The following is a 19,603-nucleotide window of genomic DNA, read 5'->3' on the forward strand; positions in this document are numbered from 1 at the left end:
CATATACTTATAATATGTAAGGTTTATACAGGTAAGTGTGGGTAGCCGTCACATTGGGCCTGTTTTTGCTTAGTGTTTATTGCGAGTTTGTTTGTTTATTATATTTTCTATTAAACGCAAGTAGCAAATGTAAGAACTCGCAATAAACTCTAATCTTTGTGTAAATAGGCTCCAATGTGAAGACCTGCCACACTTAAAGGGCCCACAGATTACCAGGTCGCCGGACGATATCAGCCTGTCAGTTCACCGCAAAAGGTGACAGTGCCGAATAACTGACAGGGTGATATCGCCCGGCGAACTGGTAATCTGCGGGCCCCTTTACCCATATTCACCGTGTATAAGGTATCCATAAAAGACTGTGTTAAACTCTCGCATATACGGTTATGGCTTTTCATACATGTATTTTATACCCACATATACCTATGTGTGTTTCTATATTAGCTTTCACGTAGTGAGTTTCCAATTTTTAACAAATAACTTGATAGTCAGCACTTCCATAGCTCATTGTGCTTTTGATTTATATTCATTGGGTGCGTTAAGGTAATTACGGATAGCTACGGGATGATTGGAAAAATCGCAAGTATCTACAATACATATATTTGTACCTACTATGGCATCATTTATTTATTATACCTCTCGCGTCAAATGATGGTCCCATATGACAGTTCATTTTTATATACCGGGTGTGGCCTGTAATATGAGCAAAAAATTAAACTGTAGGCTGTAGTCCTCATACTGACCAACATTTGTTCAGCGACTTTTAATACACTTGATTTTTAATACACTTTAAAGTTTATTCTAAGACGCAATGTATTGCGAATTTTGTTATGTTGTAGGCGTGACAAGCAACGTCAGTCACAATTATATGGCGTGGCGATGGCGTCCATTGAAGATCGATAATATTTATTTTGTATGAAAAATAGGGAGTTTAAATACTTCATAATTTTTAAAAGTTGTTGAACAAAAGTGTCACCGTTTGAGGAGTACAATCTATGTTTTAATTATTTATTTGTGTTACAGGCCACACCCGGTATATGAAGTACCTAGCTGTCACGTGAAATATTTGTATTCATTTTTTGGAAGTTTAACACATTAATTTATTTAGAAATGGCATAATTTTTTTTCAAGAATTGACCTCGTTAATATATGGGTTGAAAAAAACCATCCTCTATTGTATAACATAACGTTGCAGTGTTCGTGTCACGTAGCCCGTTCACCGACTTTGAAAAAAAAAGACCTTTGCGTCGTGCCAACTCTCTCGGATCACGCATTAAATAGGCAACATTTTGAACCGTTTTTTCGTAAATCTCTTAAATTGACACACTTGGCATCCCTACACGGTACCGGCAGTGACACAAATATATAACGGTGTTAAATATCAAACAATTCGAGAAAAAAAAAAACGGTTTGGGCGAAGTTTGGTGACGTCCATTGTTAAGGTGCCTTAGGTTCAGAGAGCGAAGTTTTTGAATAAATCGTACCGCTTTTTTAGATCACAATACGGTTGCCAAAAAATTAATAAGCAATCTAGAGGATTTTCCTTAGTGATCACGTAAGTTCTTCCTTAATAAATAAGTAAACTGTACGTAACCCTATACGGCTACCACCAGTTTTGACATTGACACATTCGCTCACGTCTACGTAACTTACTTTTTCTCGCTCGTACTGGCATAGTAGTGCAAGCGAGATGTACCGAAAGTAAATTACGTAGACGTAAGCGTTATGTCAATGTCAAAACTGGTGATAGTGTAAATTTCATGCGATAGCGTGACGCTTGCGTGACGTGATGTACCTACGCGTTTGCGTTACTGTCATTTTGTATGCGATATTAAGTATCTAAAACGTCCCGCTTGGTGCACAGTTAAAAATCCCATACAAAAATACCTAGACATAACGCAAACGCGAACGCTAGTCATACTATCGAATGAAATTTACACTAGGGGTCTGTACTCTATAGCCCTGTGGCTATAACCGCAAAAATCGAAGTTCGCAAATTGCAGCCATGTTTCTCTGTCACTCTAATTACGCCTTCATTGGAGTAAAAGAGAAAGATCCCCGCAATTTGCGAATTTCGGTTTTCGCGGTAGCCCCCCAGGGCCTACCGCGAACCACGTTCGACGTGTTGCCTCTCTCTCGCACTTACTCAGAGCGGGTTCATTGTGATTAGCGCACTTCGACTTGCGTTATCGAATGTCGATGTATCGTAAATGTATCGTCGTTCACGGTCGTTCCCAATAATTGGTTTCATGCTGGTCGGTATAACAGGGGCCGAAAACATCTATAGGCAGACCAAGCTAAGGGCCACCCCACACTAGCGTCTCCCGAGCGTCAGCGTCTAGTCAACTCTATGGCTGCTGCTCGACGTAACGTTGGCGTAACTGCGCAGCGACGCCATTTTCCATAGCGCTGACTAGACGCCGACGCTCAAAAGACGCTAGCGTGGGGTAGCCCGAACCATGCACATACTTTACAATGACAAAATCATTGCAAAGTATGTGCAGGGCTTATGAAAATGAAGGTTTATTGTAACAATGTGTGTGGCTCCGTTGAATCGTTTACCTACTGTTGAGTGTTGTGTTCTTAGAGCATTTAATAACTGGAGTCGCCTTTAAGAGCTTACCCCTCTGCCGTAAAACTTGCACAATTGTGCAAACTTTTGTATGGACTGGCATGGCTATTTGTACGTTACGTACAAATCATTTAGAAATAGCAATACATTTGACGTCCCCTCCCCCGCAAAAATCGGCAGACTGTTTCGTACAGAAAATGACAGCCATGACGTCTCTAGTTAGAGTCTGGCTAGCCAAAAATTGTTGACAGATATTTCATTGTTGTATCACCAATTGTCTATGATTAAAAAAAAAGCTAAAAGTCAGTTGTCAATTTATGTCATTCATTCAAATTGTTTGCGGTTTATAAGGGGTTTATTTTAAATAATATTAATAATGTCTATATTGAGTGAGGTTCGCAAACTAATATTTAAGCTCGTAAATAATTATGACAATGTGCGAAGTCGACGTGTAGCGTTGTATAACGAAAAACTGTAATGTTTACAACTCCTAAATAAATGTAAACAAATTAGGAGGTTTGTGCTCTATAAATATTTTGATACTTAGCATTTAGCATATTTGGCATAGTACTTACTTATGTATTTTTTTTGGTGATGGATTAATATTACGGTATTATCGAGCTAGGTCTTATTTACACTACATTTCATTTTTCGCCTTGTTACAATGGTATATGGTGAGAAAGTGTTAACATATGTGTTTATCGTTGACTGTACTTTACATAGTGGTAGAAATTATGTGAGCTGACTTTGAGTGCACGTCAACGTATATTTAACTTATAACTTACGTGTGCATAGAAAATCAAAAATATTTTCTAGTATCAAAACTATAATTCCTACCAAACATTTGTGTAATATTTCAATGGCCAGACTCTAGTTATTAAATGCTCTAAGGTTGTGTTGGATTCGGCAGTTTGCCTCGGAACCACATAAACACGACACTTATTAATAATCGATGTACAAATTACAAATTTAAGAGTATTTGGTTATTAGAAACATTAGTTTACTTAATCTTACCGTCAATTTTACTTGCCTACCTAAGTATAATGAAACCCATTATAAATAAATAAATTTCAATACTTCTGGGGGCCGAGTTTTGAATTTCGGCCGCTCGATTTCGTGTATTTCGTTCAATAATATCTCCACTACTAGGCATTTAAATTCTATTAATAGAATTGAAAACGAGTGGTCAATACCAATCGATTCCAAAGTTCAATCGCTCGTATTTCTAAAATTTCATTTCGCCGTTTTCCACCGATTTTCGAGTGACGAAATCGAGCGATCGAAATTCAAAAATCGCCCCCTTGTTTAAAATCTTGTTCGTCACGTCCCTCGGCTATGAATCACAAGCTATTTTATTAAAATAAAAGCTGTGATATGCAGTGTAATTAGACATGATTTCGTTTTTTTTGTCTATCGAAACAACTTTAACCCAGTAAAGTTTTCTATGTTAGTTATCGTGTGATTTCTTTCATGCCATTTGCGTTTGTAAAAACGTGTAACAGTTCAATATAGAAATTACAATTTTGCGGTAGCCCCCGGTGAATGTTTCATTATTTAACTTCAAAAATAATGCTTTATTTTCCAGTAGTAGGTAATTAGAGTACCGCTATGTAAACGTCAGAGGTAAAATGCCTTAAAATCACTTACCTTGACATATGCAAGGCTGAAACGATTCCCTAAAGCTTTCTTCACCCTCGCAGTTGGACTATTAGATAGATCACATCCGCCAGATGGAGATTCTCAAAGAATCTCGCTAACAGTCGTCACGCATAAGCGCCGTTATAAGGCAGCGGACTGGACGCAAGCGGTGCGCGGCATTGCGCACGACCAAACGCCCTTGATTTGCCACTCGCCGCGCCGCGTGCTGCTTGCGGCCAATCCGCGGCCTACGGCCAGGCCACGACTTCACGTGAGGGGGAACGAAACCCTCGTGCCTAGAAACCCTCGCAATGCTCAAGATTCCACTTTTCGAACCACTCGCTACGCTCGTGGTTCAATTTTGGAATCTTTCACTTGCTCGGGTAGCAAAATTAACAAGAGCGGTTAAACAATAACGTTGCCCCCTTGTAAAACAAATAACTATTTGTGACGTTCCACGGCAAAAGGTACCTTATGGCGGCTGGCGCTTACGTCGCATAGCACCGCAATCATATTGCAGCGGCGTTAATAATAGCGTAAGCGCCAACCGCCATAAGGTACCTTTACCCGTGGGACGTCACATTTATTTGCTAGCCTAGTTTAGTGTCCCGCCATTACTCCCACTGCTTAAAAGCAATAATCGCGCTCGACAAGGCTAAACTATAAAATGTCTTCAGCCTATTATATTTTGATATTTTTGATACAAATTGACATCTGTCAAATAAACAAGCATGACACTACTTTCGCGCACGCATCTAATATCACAAATATATGGTGACGACGAGTCTTTTTACTTGTACTTTGAAAAACGAGGCATCTATTAGAGGTAATCCTTGGCCTATTGGAAGCCATTAGAGCATAATTACTAAATGATAGCCCACAAGAGTGTTGACGACTTTAACGATTAAATGATTGTACGGGCTAGGGCTAAACCAATTGCTTACAACGTCTAGTATAATGAGGTCTCCCGTCACAAACACTTAATACGGGGCTAGGGGTCAGGTCAACATGGGCAGTGGAATGCACGACAAGGTTACTCTACTTTAAAGTAGACGTACCCTTATAACATGTAATGTAGGACGTGCCCTTGGTACTGCATTCACACGGCGCGATTCGGCGGCAAAAGGTACCTTTATGGCTAGGGTTGCCATAATTAGTCGGAACTGATAAGGGACAGTGGTATTCTAGAGCAGGGGTCTCCAAACTTTTTTACCTGAGGGCCATATTGCGCCATATATCAGAAACTTTCGCGCAGGCCACCGAGGGGGGTATTTGGTTGCTGCTGTTTGGAGCTGGGGTTTGGAGAGCCCTGTTCTAGAGCTCTATTAATTACACAAATTGACTAAGCCCCACGGTAAGCTCAAGAAGGCTTGTGTTATGGGTACTCGGACAGCGATATATAAATAAATACTTAAATAAGTACATAGAGAACAACCATGACGCAGGAACAAATATCTGATAGGTACATATAAATGCCTTTACCAGGATTCGACCCGGGACCATCGGTTTCATACTCTTCATAGGCAGGGTCACTACCCATGAGGCCAGACCGGTCGACAAAATACGGGGCAAAAACGGGACCAGTAAAAATACGGGACGTGATACTTAAATACGGTGACAGTCCCGTATATACGGGACGTATGGCAACCCTACTTATGGCGGCTGGCGCTTACGTCGCATAGCGCCGCAATAATATTATTGCTGCGCCATAAGGTACCTTTTGCCGTGGACCGTCACATATCTTTACTATTTCATATCTAGTGAATCTCTAATTCATTTCCCGAATCGCGCCGACAGTTGTTGTTACTTCATTAAATTTTAACACATTCATTGCCACTAAGTACTACGGGTTACGCTCGTAGCGCATAGCCACGTTTTCGCCGTATGGAGCGCGTAGTCGCTACGAACAGTGTACCCGGCTGTCGGGTTCTTGGCCCTGAATGTGTTAAGAGTCATTCGGACCGGAAAAGCCGCTTACATACAATAGTTCAAGTTACCCCCGTCATTTTAAAACATGATTAAATTAGGTACAGTCGACGTCAAAAATATGTTTACACTTTTGCACCTTATTCCTTTGTAATAAGGCGAAAAATGTAAACATATCTTCGACGTCGACTGTACATGAAACTTGGCATGAACAGAATTCATTTTAGTACAAAGTGGCTATTTATTGAAGGGTGGTAAGTTATTGAAACCTTATACTAAAATGAATTCTGTTTATACGTGAATAGAAGTCATTTTCAGTTTAGGGTGGCCAGCTATTAGCCGGTGGCCAGTAATTGACGATTTTCCCTACCACCTATTTTCCCATAAACATGTACCTGGCCACTGTAATTATTTATCCATAGGCAAGCCTGGCTTACATATTTCCTTTACAACTCTGGTCAAACGTCCAAAAACAGGCAAGCCGGTGGGAATCGGCTTTTATGGACACGCCGCCACTACCAGGTACAGTAAATTTTTGTTTAGGGTGGCCAGTTATTAGCCGGTGGCCAGTAATTGACGATTTACCCTCAATTTTCCCATAAGTGTTTATGACCCAGGATTGCCCTAGTTTTGCCTGTACGTCCTTTAGCCCTGAGTATTAATAACTCGCTTTGTGAAAGTCTGACATTTATGTACATACATGTAGGTACACGTACACCTGCGTGCGTTCATGAGTGTGTTATAGGGTTATAGGCAAACCCCGCAATGTTGCAGTAGGTACATTAAAAATGAACGGCATAAATACGTATCCTAAATTGGCCTTTACCACAGAATAAATAATAGTACTAGGTACAGAAGACTCGCTCTCTAACAAAACGCGTCTGTTACGATCAGCACAGATATGGCCGCTAGGTGGCGACAGCGCCACGTGCGGCTTATGGCAAACCCCAAAATTGGGGCCGAACGGATGTACTTTTAGCTACCTGTAGCAAAGCGACGAAATCGCGGAGTGAGCCACGCCTGCCTGATAACATCGCCTTAACTAGCATTAAATCATAATTCGGCTATGTGTAAATAGGGAATATTACGCAAAAATCTGCCTGTCTGCTCTGTCTGTTTTATTTATTTATTTAAAGGGGGTCACTTGCTCAACCACATGGTTTACCATGAAACACGACAGTCGAATGTTCGGTTTCTGCCTCTCTATCACTCTTGTCTATTCGATCGACAGAGATAGGCAGATAACGAAATTTCCTTTTTCGCGTTTCGCGGTAGGCCACCTGTAAACAAACCGCCTTGATGCATCAATGTCATAGTGAAAACTTGTCAAAAAACTGTTTAAGCCTAGTATGTATAAGTTACTCTATGGTTTACTAAACAATTTAGTGCTGCATTCTGGCGGCAGAACATTGCAGTAATACTCCCTATGTCTCATGGGATTTAAGGGTGTATTCAAAATCAAGGACTTGAAATAAGTTGTAGTATATTTTAATTTTCATAATAAAAAAAAAATTGTTTTACCTTTAAGCTTACACAGCTTTTTTTATTATTGTGAATTCAATGGGTACCTATCTTTTTTTTGGGAAATAATATTATTTTAATATTTAACTTGGGTGAAGTTAGGCATAAAGGGGGTTTCTTACAGGAGATACTTTCGCCAACCCTTTCAGAGCAGTTTTTTTTAATACTTAGACGGGCAGTACACTTGTTTGGTACTCTGGTACAATAAACGGAGGTTATCGATTCTCGTTCTCTCCTTTGCATTGGCCACAATAAAACGTGCAAAAAGCGAGTGACCTAATTCGGCAGTGTGTGCCAGCCCTTATGTAACGTATTAAGCGTCCGCATGCTCTCGCCAGAGACGGGTAAATAATAGACTGTTACCCCCTTATTCATAAACGTCTACTAAAGTTGACAAGCCGATAATAATCGTTTGTCCCTTTCCGACGTATTGGTATGGTGGAAAGGGACAAACGATTATTATCGGCTTGTCAACTTTAGTAGACGTTTAGGAATAAGGGGGGGTTAATCTTCATGCTGGCCTATACTCTGTATCTTTAGGTATTTAAATAAAAAGTAAGTAAACAAACAATTTGTAGATTTTCGGGTAGTTATAACATTTATTGGTTAACCAACCAAATACAAAACCGCCTGGATCAGCCACTGAACGACTTGACTTTAACCTACATTATTTGATCATGTAATGGTTTCATCAACCCTCAACTGGTAGATAGGTAGGTAGGACGTCGGGTGAGAATACGTTTGTGCCATACGCCACTTACATTGGTTTGCAGGAGAGCGAAAAGATGCAAAAATATTTTTTTTTCGAAAAGTTTTTTATTTAGGAAATAATGAACTTATTTATAATTTAGGCACATATGTTTACTATTTATACCATACAAATATTGTAAATATAAGGGTAATCATAAAATAAAAGCATTTTTAGTATTGCCATATCCGTTTTTGATGAGTAGGTAAATGTTAAACGTACAATCTATGATATGACACAAACGTTTTGGATATGTCACACTTTTGTGAGAATTTTCTGTTAAGAGTGTAATAATTATCCTATAGCAAAATGCGAATATGGCACAACATTTTTCAAAAATATTTTTTTTTTCAACAACCGATTACTGTCAATTATAGCATATTTTTTGTTATTTTAAGAATTATTAAAAAATGGTTTTGCCGAAAATGGATATGGCACAAACGTATTCTCAACCGGCGAGGAGCCATTTCAGGGTAGATTTTGTTTACTTTTATTTAAATACCTAAATATACAGACTATAGCAAGGTGCAAGTTGGAGAACATTCTCAAAATTTCCAATAATTTCTGGAAACTTTCATGAGAAAATTCTCAAGCATTTTGACACTTCAGATTAGGGATTATTACCTACTCAATGCTTCATCAACGACTGTTTCATTTAACATTTTACGCCGCTCATTGGCGGCTATTTCAAGTGTCATAGAAATCGAAACTATAAAGGGGCCCACTGATTAACAGTCCGCCGGACGGTATCGGCCTGTCAGTTGTTCGGAACTGTCAAAATTTTGTTCTAACTGACAGGCCGATACCGTCCGGCGGACTGTTAATCAGTGAGCCCCATAACGCTAAATAAAACGGTGTAATATAATAAATATAGAATATTTTTTATATTACAATTTCAAATGAGAATTTTTCCTTGTTTCACACTTTTTAGAGCGCGTTTTTTCGTAGTGAGGTTTTAGTTTTTTTCTAATGTAATTACAATAATTGTCTGTATTATTCCTTGTCTTTGGTCCACATGAATGTTGTCTTGCTATATCGATTCTCTGCTCCCGATTTGAGCAGTCAGGCGTCGCGAGCTGTACCCGTACCATGAGTTATTGACAGTGTAAACTGACATATATGCTAACATCTACGTAATTTACTTTCTATACATCTCGCTCACACTAATATGCTAGTACGAGCGAGATGCATAGAAAGTAAGTTACGTTCTCGATAGTGTTTATGTCAGTGCCAAACTGGTGGTAGCCACACGGTTGACTCGTATCAAATAAAAAAAATGTTTGGATAAACTGGACATAATAATAATATACAATTAAGGCGACGTGTTAATTTTGAATGAGTCTTGTAATTTTTATGGTATGGTTTTCCGTCCTGTCCGTCATAATTAAAAGTTTGAAGTTTCACTATGTTCATTTATTTCCTGTATGTTTTTGAACTGATTTTAGTCAAAAATTTTGTTATTCATGCACATAAAAATAATTTTAATCGTTTGTAATAAATAAACGCGGTTATTTTTTTCCTTCCGTCTTTCGAGTAGAATATTAGTAGGATTTCTGTACTATTTATTATCTGTAAATATCATATTAGAAAAAAAAACAGGATATTATAATTTATTTTTTTACGTAAACGTATCTTTACTGGACTATTTTCTAAATGAAATTAGAGCCGCCATTTTGTTTTGCCGACCCGGTCCTAAATTGAGCTATCGTTTGCCAGAGTCCGCTGCGCCGCGTCCGCGCCGGGACCCCGGGACTCGCGATGGAGTACCATCAGCTTTCGCACAGTTCCGAAAACGTTAACTGCCCTTACTCTCAGTTTCTCAGGTTAGAGGCTTTTTATTCGAAATTTAAATTGGTTACTATCGTGCGAACTGGCAAACTGTACGCCGAGTTTTAAAAATAGTCTAGTAGCCTTACCACGGCGTAGAGGCGGACTGTCGAAGTAAATTATGTAGCCACTGTAAATTTACTGCCATCTTTCGACAGAAGGTTAAAACTGTTAGAACGCCATTTGACTTTGATATATATTATTAATATATATTATCGCCATCTACTCGACACTAGGCCAAAGGTATGGTGCAAACTTTTCGGCGATGGCGCCATTACCTTCAGCCTAATCTCGATAACGAATTAACGAATACATATTAATATTTAACAAGTTAACACATATCAGTGAAAGAATAATGATCAAAGTCAAATGGCGTTCTAATAGTTTTAATCTTCTGTCGAAAGATGGCAGTAAATGTATTGTAGCTACATAATTTACCATGACAGTAAGTCTCGATTTCAAATTCTCTTTGCCACGGCTGCTAGCAGTGTCTTACTGACATATTCGCTAACGTCTGAGTACGAGCGAGATGCATAGAAATAAGTTACGCACACGCTAGCGAATATGTCAGTGTCAAACTGGTGGTCGCCGTATTGTTTTTTATTTCTTAAGATAAAATAATTAGGCCTGCTTAATTATTTTTGATTGACTCCCATTTGAATGTTTTTAATATTTGTTTAGCATTTTTGAAGTGAAAACTTCTTTAGCGGCGCTGAGCACTTTTTGAGGTGGGGAAAAAATGATAAACTCGATTCAGACGCGTAACGTAACGGTGACGTCATGTGTCACAGACAATGTTATTCACAAAAGAACTTTAGTCATCACGTATCATAATCAGGTCAATTATTTAAAACTGGACTTTTATATTAAGCAATAAAGCTCAATGTTCTAATCTTGTACGGGCTGAAATACGAGGATCTCACAGTTACATAACTTTATATCACTCCAATATAATTAAATAAAGCTACATCTTGATGAAATCGCTAATAAAAGTGAACTCTAGTACTGGTGAATAAAACTGTAAATATCATGACCAAATATATTTAGATGCGAGGTCTGCAATGTAGCTTTACAATTTCTATTCGAATTTTAAACAATTAACGCTACAATTTTAAGCTCACTGGCTAGCAATTTCGGAACTAAAGTTTTTCAATAGAAAGGAGGATGGGTCAATTATACATAGTGCTGCAGTCATTTTGGACTAGTCATTGAGTTTTCACTTCTGTCGGCACTCCCGGAGTGCAACCCGTTGTTTTTTTTATAGTCACACCAATATACGTCATGTACGTATTAATTACCTAATTGTGTATAGTATATAATGTGCATATTACGTTACTTTTATTTAGAGTTCGACATATCGTTTTTTAACATTTGAATCTCTACCTTATAATAATTAATTTTGTTATAAAGTCAATATTAAGCATCATGCGATATGTGTTCTAATATTGTCTTTATTTAACATTTGTGTTAAGGTAGAAAATCCATTGGATATTAACTGTTAAGCGCAAAAATAACTTTAAAACACCTACGTACTTGTACCTAATGTCCCAGCAAAACTAGCTAATGGACTGACATAATTTGTAATGTAACTGGTGACCGAAGAGCAGGCGGCTTCCTGACAAAACGTATCAGCATTGCGATACAACGAGGACATGCCGCCAGCATCCTGGGTACAGTCGCCATGGGATATATCGGAGCGTCCAAGGTGTTCACAATAACTAAGCACGCATTCTAACGCCCTGACAATATGCGTGTTCAGATATTTGTGAGCGCCTTAGCCGCTCTGATATATCTGATGTCGACTGTACAGTACAAGCATTCTTCTGCCAGCTATGCGGTCGCGGCTGCCGCTCTCGCATTGGACATACTATAATCATTTACGGAAGTGCCGCACTCTTATGGACGCTGTTTAACCATAATAGGGTATTTGAATTTGACTGTATTTAATATCAATTATTTTACATGAAATAAAGCACCAAAAGATTAATAGAGAAACGTAGACAGCAGTTATTTTTAGACACAATTAATATTTTAAAATCCGTATAAAACTATAAAGAGTAGTTAATTTGATTGTGACGTCTCATGCTAGTGTTTCATATAAATTTCATAGTAGCGAAATCGTATTGACAGTTCGAAAAAAGAAACTGATTTGACTAGTAGTCAAATAGGTACCCTATTTTATTGATGTTTGTTTGTAGGTGCCCTATTGATATTCCGAAAAAAAACACGCCGATTTTTGTTTCGCCGACAACGATTCGCAGACGGGTTGTTTGGCAGAGTAACGATTCGCCGAATCTCGTTACGCATAATAGTCGTTTGCGAGAGTAGTCAATAAGCAGAACATTGATACGCATATTTACTATTCGTAGAATAATAATTTAGTAACTGTCATAATTACCCGAGAAACCATTGGTCGAAACACAATAGGTCGAATGTTCATTTGGCATTAATATTGAATGTTCGTTTTTTTAGCATTAGAAAAAAGGTAAACAATCTTGACGTGTCTTTTAATTGAAAAACTCTTTTTAAAAATAAGTCATGGCAAATAGTAACATTCACGAATCTAATACGATCATACTGATTTTTAAAAAGCGTTTTTCAATTAAAAGACATTTCAACGTCGCTTACCTTCTCTTTAATGCTAAAATAAAATTATAAATAAAATAAGGTGAGATTTCAATTATTGATGAAGTGCACCTGATGATGATGATTGTTGATGATAATGATGATGATTTTTTTAAAGTAGTATGTTTAGCGATTACTCCAGCACCCATGGCCCGATTTGAGTTATTCTTTTATTGTTTGAAAAAAGTTACCTGCGAGTTATTCCCATAATAATTTTGGTTCTGATCTGATGATGTAATCCATGAGGAATTGACGGAACCCCTCAATTTTTAAAGGCATGTGTATTATGATTTCGGTATTTTCTAAAGTAACTCAAGCATTTCCTCCTGAAATCCACCAATTTCATGAAGTGCAACTGTAGTCTTACCACGAGTTTGACACTACATATTCGCTAACTTCTTCGCAACTTTATATACTTAACGCATTTACTTAAACATTATTCGACTAAACATTGCTTAAACGAAACGATTACTCTGCCAAATGGAAATCGTCCAATAATAGTTCTGCGAATTTACACAGAAGCAAACTGAACGGTATGTGAACCAAGAGTCTACGTAACGTTAGTTGACCAGAAGTTACATTGACAAATAACTGACTCTGCGAAACGATGTTCGGCGAATCGTTGTCGGCGAATCGATGATCTGCTAAAAGTTTATCGGAGAATCATTAGGTACCCTTGTTTGTATCTATAGCACTAGCATATGACGTCACAATCAAATTACCTACTCCTTATAGTTTTATACGGGTTTTAAAATATAAATAATGGCTAAAAATAACTGCTGTCTACGTTTCTCTATTAATCTTCTGGTGCTTTATTTCATGCATGGTGTAAAATCATTTATTTTAAATACAATCAAATACCCTCTTATGTAAATAAAGAATAATTATTGCATCAGCAATTTCTAAAACTGAAAAGATCTCCAGACATTTTGAACGAAAAAATATACAATTTTCGATCTACGTAGGCATTATTTGGCAATATTAATATTAATAACTTTAAAATTGCCAAACGAGCCGCGTTAACGATGCCGTGTCGAGAAATTGGTGATCGGGCGAAAATTGAAATTTCGTGTACCCATTACCATACTGATAACGTAATAGTCGTATACGTGTACGCTGGTACACGTCTGCTTCACATATTAACGGCCCAATTCGACCAATGCTTATAAGATGTCACAGCGTCAAATATGACATTTTTAGGGTTCGGTACCTCAAAAAAAAAATCGGAACCTTTATAGGATCACTCGTGCGTCTGTCTGTCTGTCTGTCTGTCTGTCTGTCTGTCTGTCTGTCTGTCTGTCTGTCTATCTGTCCGTCTGTCACAGGCGTCACAGCCCATTTTCTCCAAAAGTACTGGACCAATTAAGTTGAAATTTGGTACACATATGTAAATTCGTGACCCAAAGACGGACATCTTACGTAAACGAATGAATTTTAAACATGGAGGCTACTTTTGGGGGTAAATGAGTTAAATTAAAAAATAATGTTTTTTAAACTATATCGTGTTACATATCGAATGAAAGAACTCATTCTAAGAATCTCAAATATATTTTTTTTGTATTTTTAAAATAAATAGTTTAGAAGTTATTTAAGAAAATAGCCATAAAATTACCATTATTCCCCCTTTATCTCCGAAATTACTGGGTCTAAAATTTTGAAAAAAATATACTAAATAGTTCTTTACCTTTAGAAATATGCAGTCAAGCGTGAGTCGGACTAATTACTTAGTTTTTGATCCGACTCCTACGGGTTTTTTAAAGGCAATTCACTCGCGTTTCACATATAAAAAATACATTGTTAACAGTCGTGTAAAAATTGGGTAATGGTCGGAACCCTTGGAACGCGAGTCCGCGTCGCACTTGGCCGGTTTTTGATAATGAAATGTCTAGAGTTAGACCAAGAAAAGTCTGCAGCGATTTTGATAGCCCACGCAGTGCAGTCTGCATCGAAATCGCTGCAGACGTTTTTGGTCTAACTCTAGGTGTATACCTCTCGCGTTGAATGGTATAGTCCCTATGACAGTTCATTTATATATGGAGTAGGTCTCACGTAAAACGTTGGTAGACAGACGTATATTCTAGCACATTATATATAATTTATTTAGAAATGTAGCATTTACATCAGTAATCAATATGCGATGAAAACATATTTCTTATTTTTTTTAATTATGCCCAACCTAAAGAGACTTGAAGGAACGTTAGACCAAAAAAAGTCTGCAGCGATTTTGATAGCCCACGCAGTGTAAGTGTTATTTTAAACGTGCTAATTTCATAGAAGTTTGATGTTAACACTTGCACTGCGTGGGCTATCAAAATCGCTGCAGTCTTTTCTTGGTCAAACTCTACTTTCATTCGACACCAGAGGTATAGCAACGAATGTCATCTTGGCCGGGCGTAGCTCACTCCGCGATTTCGTCACGTCGCTACAAGTACATGCGGCACACACCAATTTTGGTGTCCAGCCCAGCAGTAGTAGATGCCGTGCACCGCTACGGAACGGAGGACGCCTGCTCGCCCTTGCGCTTGTATCCCTCGTAATAGACGCGTTTTGTTAGAGAGTTAACCTTCTGTACCTGGTACTTTTATTTATTCCTAGTCCCCGCTAACCTAGATTTTTATTTACAGCCTACAACGACAGGTCAGCGTGATGAGCATGAACCTCTCGCAAAAGCTGGACGACCTGCAGCGAGGCGACCGCCAGCTGGAGACGACGGTGGCCCTCTGCGAGATCCGCACTCAGCTGCAGGAGCTCACCAAGAGCGTGGAGTCATGCCAGAGCGAGGTGTCCGAGGTACTGGCCCCATATGTGTTTCAACAGCTGGACCTGCAGAGCAGACGACGGTGGCCCTCAGGGATCGCAGCTGCAGTTCGGCAAGAGCGTGGAGTCATGCCAGAGCGAGGTGTCCGAGGTACTGGCCCCATATGTGACTCAACAGCTGGACCTGCAGAGCAGACGACGGTGGCGCTCAGCGATCACAGCTGCAGTTCGGCAAGAGCATGGAGCATGCCAGAGCGAGGTGTCCGAGGTACTGGCCCCATACGTGACTCAACAGCTGGACCTGCAGAGCAGACGACGGTGGCCCTCAGCGATCGCAGCTGCAGTTCGGCAAGAGCGTGGAGTCATGCCAGAGCGAGGTGTTCGAGGTTAAATCATTGAAAAAATAGTACATTTGTGTGTCAATTATGTACAAAGTGTGTCCATTATGTACAAGGCCGTAGGCGAATCATCATTTTTCGCACTTGCATGTCCTTACTGAGCGGGTCTCGCAACAGTAGTGCAAGTAGTATTACGCATAAAGGTACGGTACCTGACCTTTTTTTTTTATAGGACAATTTTACACAGATCGACCTAGTCCCACAGTAAGCTCAATAAGGCTTGTGTTGTGGGTTCTAGACGACGATATATATAATATACACAAATATATAAATATATATATACATAGAAAACATCCATAACTCAGGAACAAATATTTGTGATGAACACACAAATAAATGCCCATACCGGGATTCGAACCCGGGACCTCCTGCTTCGTAGGCAGGGTCACTACCGACTAGGCTAGGAGGCCGTACTTTTATTGGCCGACTTGCCACTTGGTGCTGCTGCAAGTTTAGTGCCTGCGTTCATTCATGGGGTTAGTTTGCCGTAATACCGGGCTCCTATGGTACACCCGGAGTAACGCTGAGGAGGATTTAAATAGGTTTAAGAGAAACAGTTTGTTTGCTCGGTGCGTGAGAAACAGTATGACGACTCCCTATAAGTGTTTCTCTTGTTCCCTTAGAGGATATAACCAAACGGAGTAGTCATTAACATGTGTTCCCCTCTGTCGAAAATAGGCGGCCAATGGTCATACACATTGTATGGACTGACGTTTATCTGACATGGCTATTTTTACGTTACCTATAACATTTGACGTAAAAATCGGCAGTTTTGTAGGTAGTACCGAAAATTACAGACAAGGCGTCTCCGTTTAGTTATATCCTCTAAGCTTGTTCCAATGTTTCTCTTATCCCATCTAACCTTATCTATGTTTGCGATATCACAGCGTAGAATCTAAGCTAAAATTCCTAGAAACAGGCATTGAATAGAATTGCAAAGACGGTATTCTGTGGGGTAACATACAGGTATTTCTGAGAAATGCATATTCAGGGAGCTTTACCTCAAACATTTCAATGTAAGTACTTACGTTTGAACGAGTGAAATTCAGCACCCTAGTGGTGTCGTAATATTGTTCACACGTTTAACCGACCGTGAACCCTATTGCGGGGTTATAAGGTACATTTTATGGTCAGTTAAGAAGTTTGCTTAGTTTGTATAAGAGTGGATAGCAGTAGTAGGTCAGGATCTCGACAACTCAAATAAAACTTCACTACTAACTATAGGTACCTCTCGCTTATTCTCTGGATACTATCTAACATTATGGAAAATAGTTGTACACAATTTTAAGTATGTTAACCGCAGACCTGCTCCTTCGTTAGATTTTTAATTTATTTTAATATTACAACAGCTTACAGCTTGTGGAAAATGTTTTTAGCTCCTGGATCGAAACTTGATCCACGCTTGATATAAAAAAACCGGTCAAGTGCGAGTCGAACTCGCGTTCCAAGGGTTCCGTACATTACAGAATTTTTAACAATGTATTTTTTGATGTGAAACGTGAGTGAAATGTCTTTAAAAAAACCCGTAAGGGTCGGATCAAAAACTAAGTAATTAAGTCCGACTCACGCTTGACTGCACATTTCTAATAGGTTTTCCTGTGAACTTAGGTAAAGACCTATATTATGTATTTTTTTCAAAACTATAGACCCAGTAATTTCGGAGATAAAGGGGGGAGGAGGGAATGGTCATTATTTTGCCTATTTTCTAAAATTACTTCTAAACTATTTATCTTAAAATTATAAAAAAAAATATATTTGAGATTTTCACAATGAGCTCTTTCAATTGATATATAACACGATATAGTTTGCAAAACTTTGTTTTTTAATTGTCTCTCCCAAAAGTGCCCCCTATGTTTAAAATTCATTTATTTACGTTACATGTCCGTCTTTGGGTCATAGAATTACATAATATTTGTACTAAATTTCAATTTAATTGGTTCAGTAGTTTCGGAGAAAATACGCTGTGTCAGACGGACAGCCAGACACGAGTGATCCTATAAGGATTCCGTTTTTTTCCTTTTGAGGTACGGAACCCTAAAAAACGAAAAAAGTCGCTCGAAGGGGCATAGCTATATAATATATTAAAATTGTAAACACACGAGTATATTCCATAAAGTCAATATCCAGGGAGGAAAATAGGAAACGTTTGTATGTAGAAGCGGTCGTCCACTATCCTCTTAGAGAATGTAACCGTGACAACGAATGATAAGAAATGTCGAATCATTCATAATTCGTCTTCCTTTTCTAACCGACTCCATTTTCCAGGTGAAACGTGACATGGTCGCCATCAAGCAAGAGCTGGACACCGTGCAGCAGGTCAAGGAGGAGATTGAGGAGCTGCGAGAGTACGTCGACCGGCTGGAGGAACACTCGCAGAGGCGGAAGCTGCGGCTGCTCGAACAGGTGCGCTTAGACCTGGAACACCTGGAAATTGCAGGTGGTGATAGTGCAGCCTACGTGGAACGGTTGGAAGAACACTCGCAGAGGAAGCTGTGGCTGCTGGAAGAGGTGCGCTTAGACCTGGAACACCTGGAAATTGCAGGTGGTGATAGTGCAGCCTATGTGGACCGGTTGGAAGAACACTCGCAGAAGAAGCTGTAGCTGCTGAAACATCTGGACCTTAGACCTAGAACAGCTGGACACCTGCAGAATAAGAGTTAGCTTTTCGAATACGTTGACAAGCTTATTCCATAGTACGATCTTATTAACATACCTTACGGTCGAACCACAATCACACACTCTCTAAAATATTACTGCAGATACATATAAACCTGATATAAACCAATTCAGATGTGGTGAATAATCCTTTACAATCGTATTTTCACGGATACGCACGAACGTGTTATGCTATTTCAGCCGGTCTCACTGCAAAAAGTACTGAGGTTGACTGAAGCAGCATGACAAATACGAACGTTTCCGAGAAAATACGATTGCAAAGGATTGTTCACTACATTTACATACCTCCTATGTAGAAAAGAAAGAATAAAATAGGTCGTAGCACGAAAGTGTTACGACCAAAGTGCTTACCAAACACATTAAGCTTACCCAATAGGTATCATATCAGGCAACCTATACCACAATTTAAAGAAACTTAGATTGGATGGAAATGATGATGTAACGATTCGTCGCATCTGTAATTCCGAAACATTTATGTCAGTGGTTCCTAACTTTTTCAGTCCGGTCACCCCTATGACTAACTAGGGAACCTGATTTTACCTCTCCTCCCAATGGTAATAAAAAATAAAACGTGTTCGTTTGTTGTATTGTTATACATATTAGGTTAGCTTATTACTCCCGTAAAATACCAGTTTTACCCCCACGGGGGTAATTACCCCAGGTTAGGAACCACTGATTAATACCTACTTTTCGATTGGCGTTTGCCGATATATGATTGTCACTTGGCTAAGCCCCCAGGAGTCGTCTCAGAAGGCATTTCGCTCGTATTTATTGGTGCACGTGACATGCTTGTGAGTCCTGTCAAAGGCGTAACAAAATCAAAATCATAAATCCTATTGTTAAAACAGAATAGGGACCGTGCGCGTTGGAGGGTCTGCCTCGTCTGAATCGGAAACGTATGTGCACATGTACAAGTGC

The 19,603-nt window shown here is 39.1% G+C and overlaps 1 protein-coding gene across 2 annotated transcripts in view; it reads left to right on the forward strand.

The window, feature by feature from the left end:
* LOC134804054 (glucose transporter type 1) overlaps positions 1-19,603 on the forward strand; it is a 100,155-nt gene that overhangs the window by 56,569 nt on the left and 23,983 nt on the right. For both annotated transcript variants that reach the window (XM_063776937.1, XM_063776938.1), the window contains exons 5-6: positions 15,479-15,644; positions 18,275-18,412. In XM_063776937.1, the coding sequence (XP_063633007.1) occupies positions 15,479-15,644; positions 18,275-18,412 (304 nt within the window). The remainder of the gene's footprint in view (positions 1-15,478; positions 15,645-18,274; positions 18,413-19,603) is intronic.

This window comes from Cydia splendana, chromosome Z (assembly GCF_910591565.1).
Source record: "Cydia splendana chromosome Z, ilCydSple1.2, whole genome shotgun sequence".
Classification (NCBI taxonomy): domain Eukaryota; kingdom Metazoa; phylum Arthropoda; class Insecta; order Lepidoptera; family Tortricidae; genus Cydia; species Cydia splendana.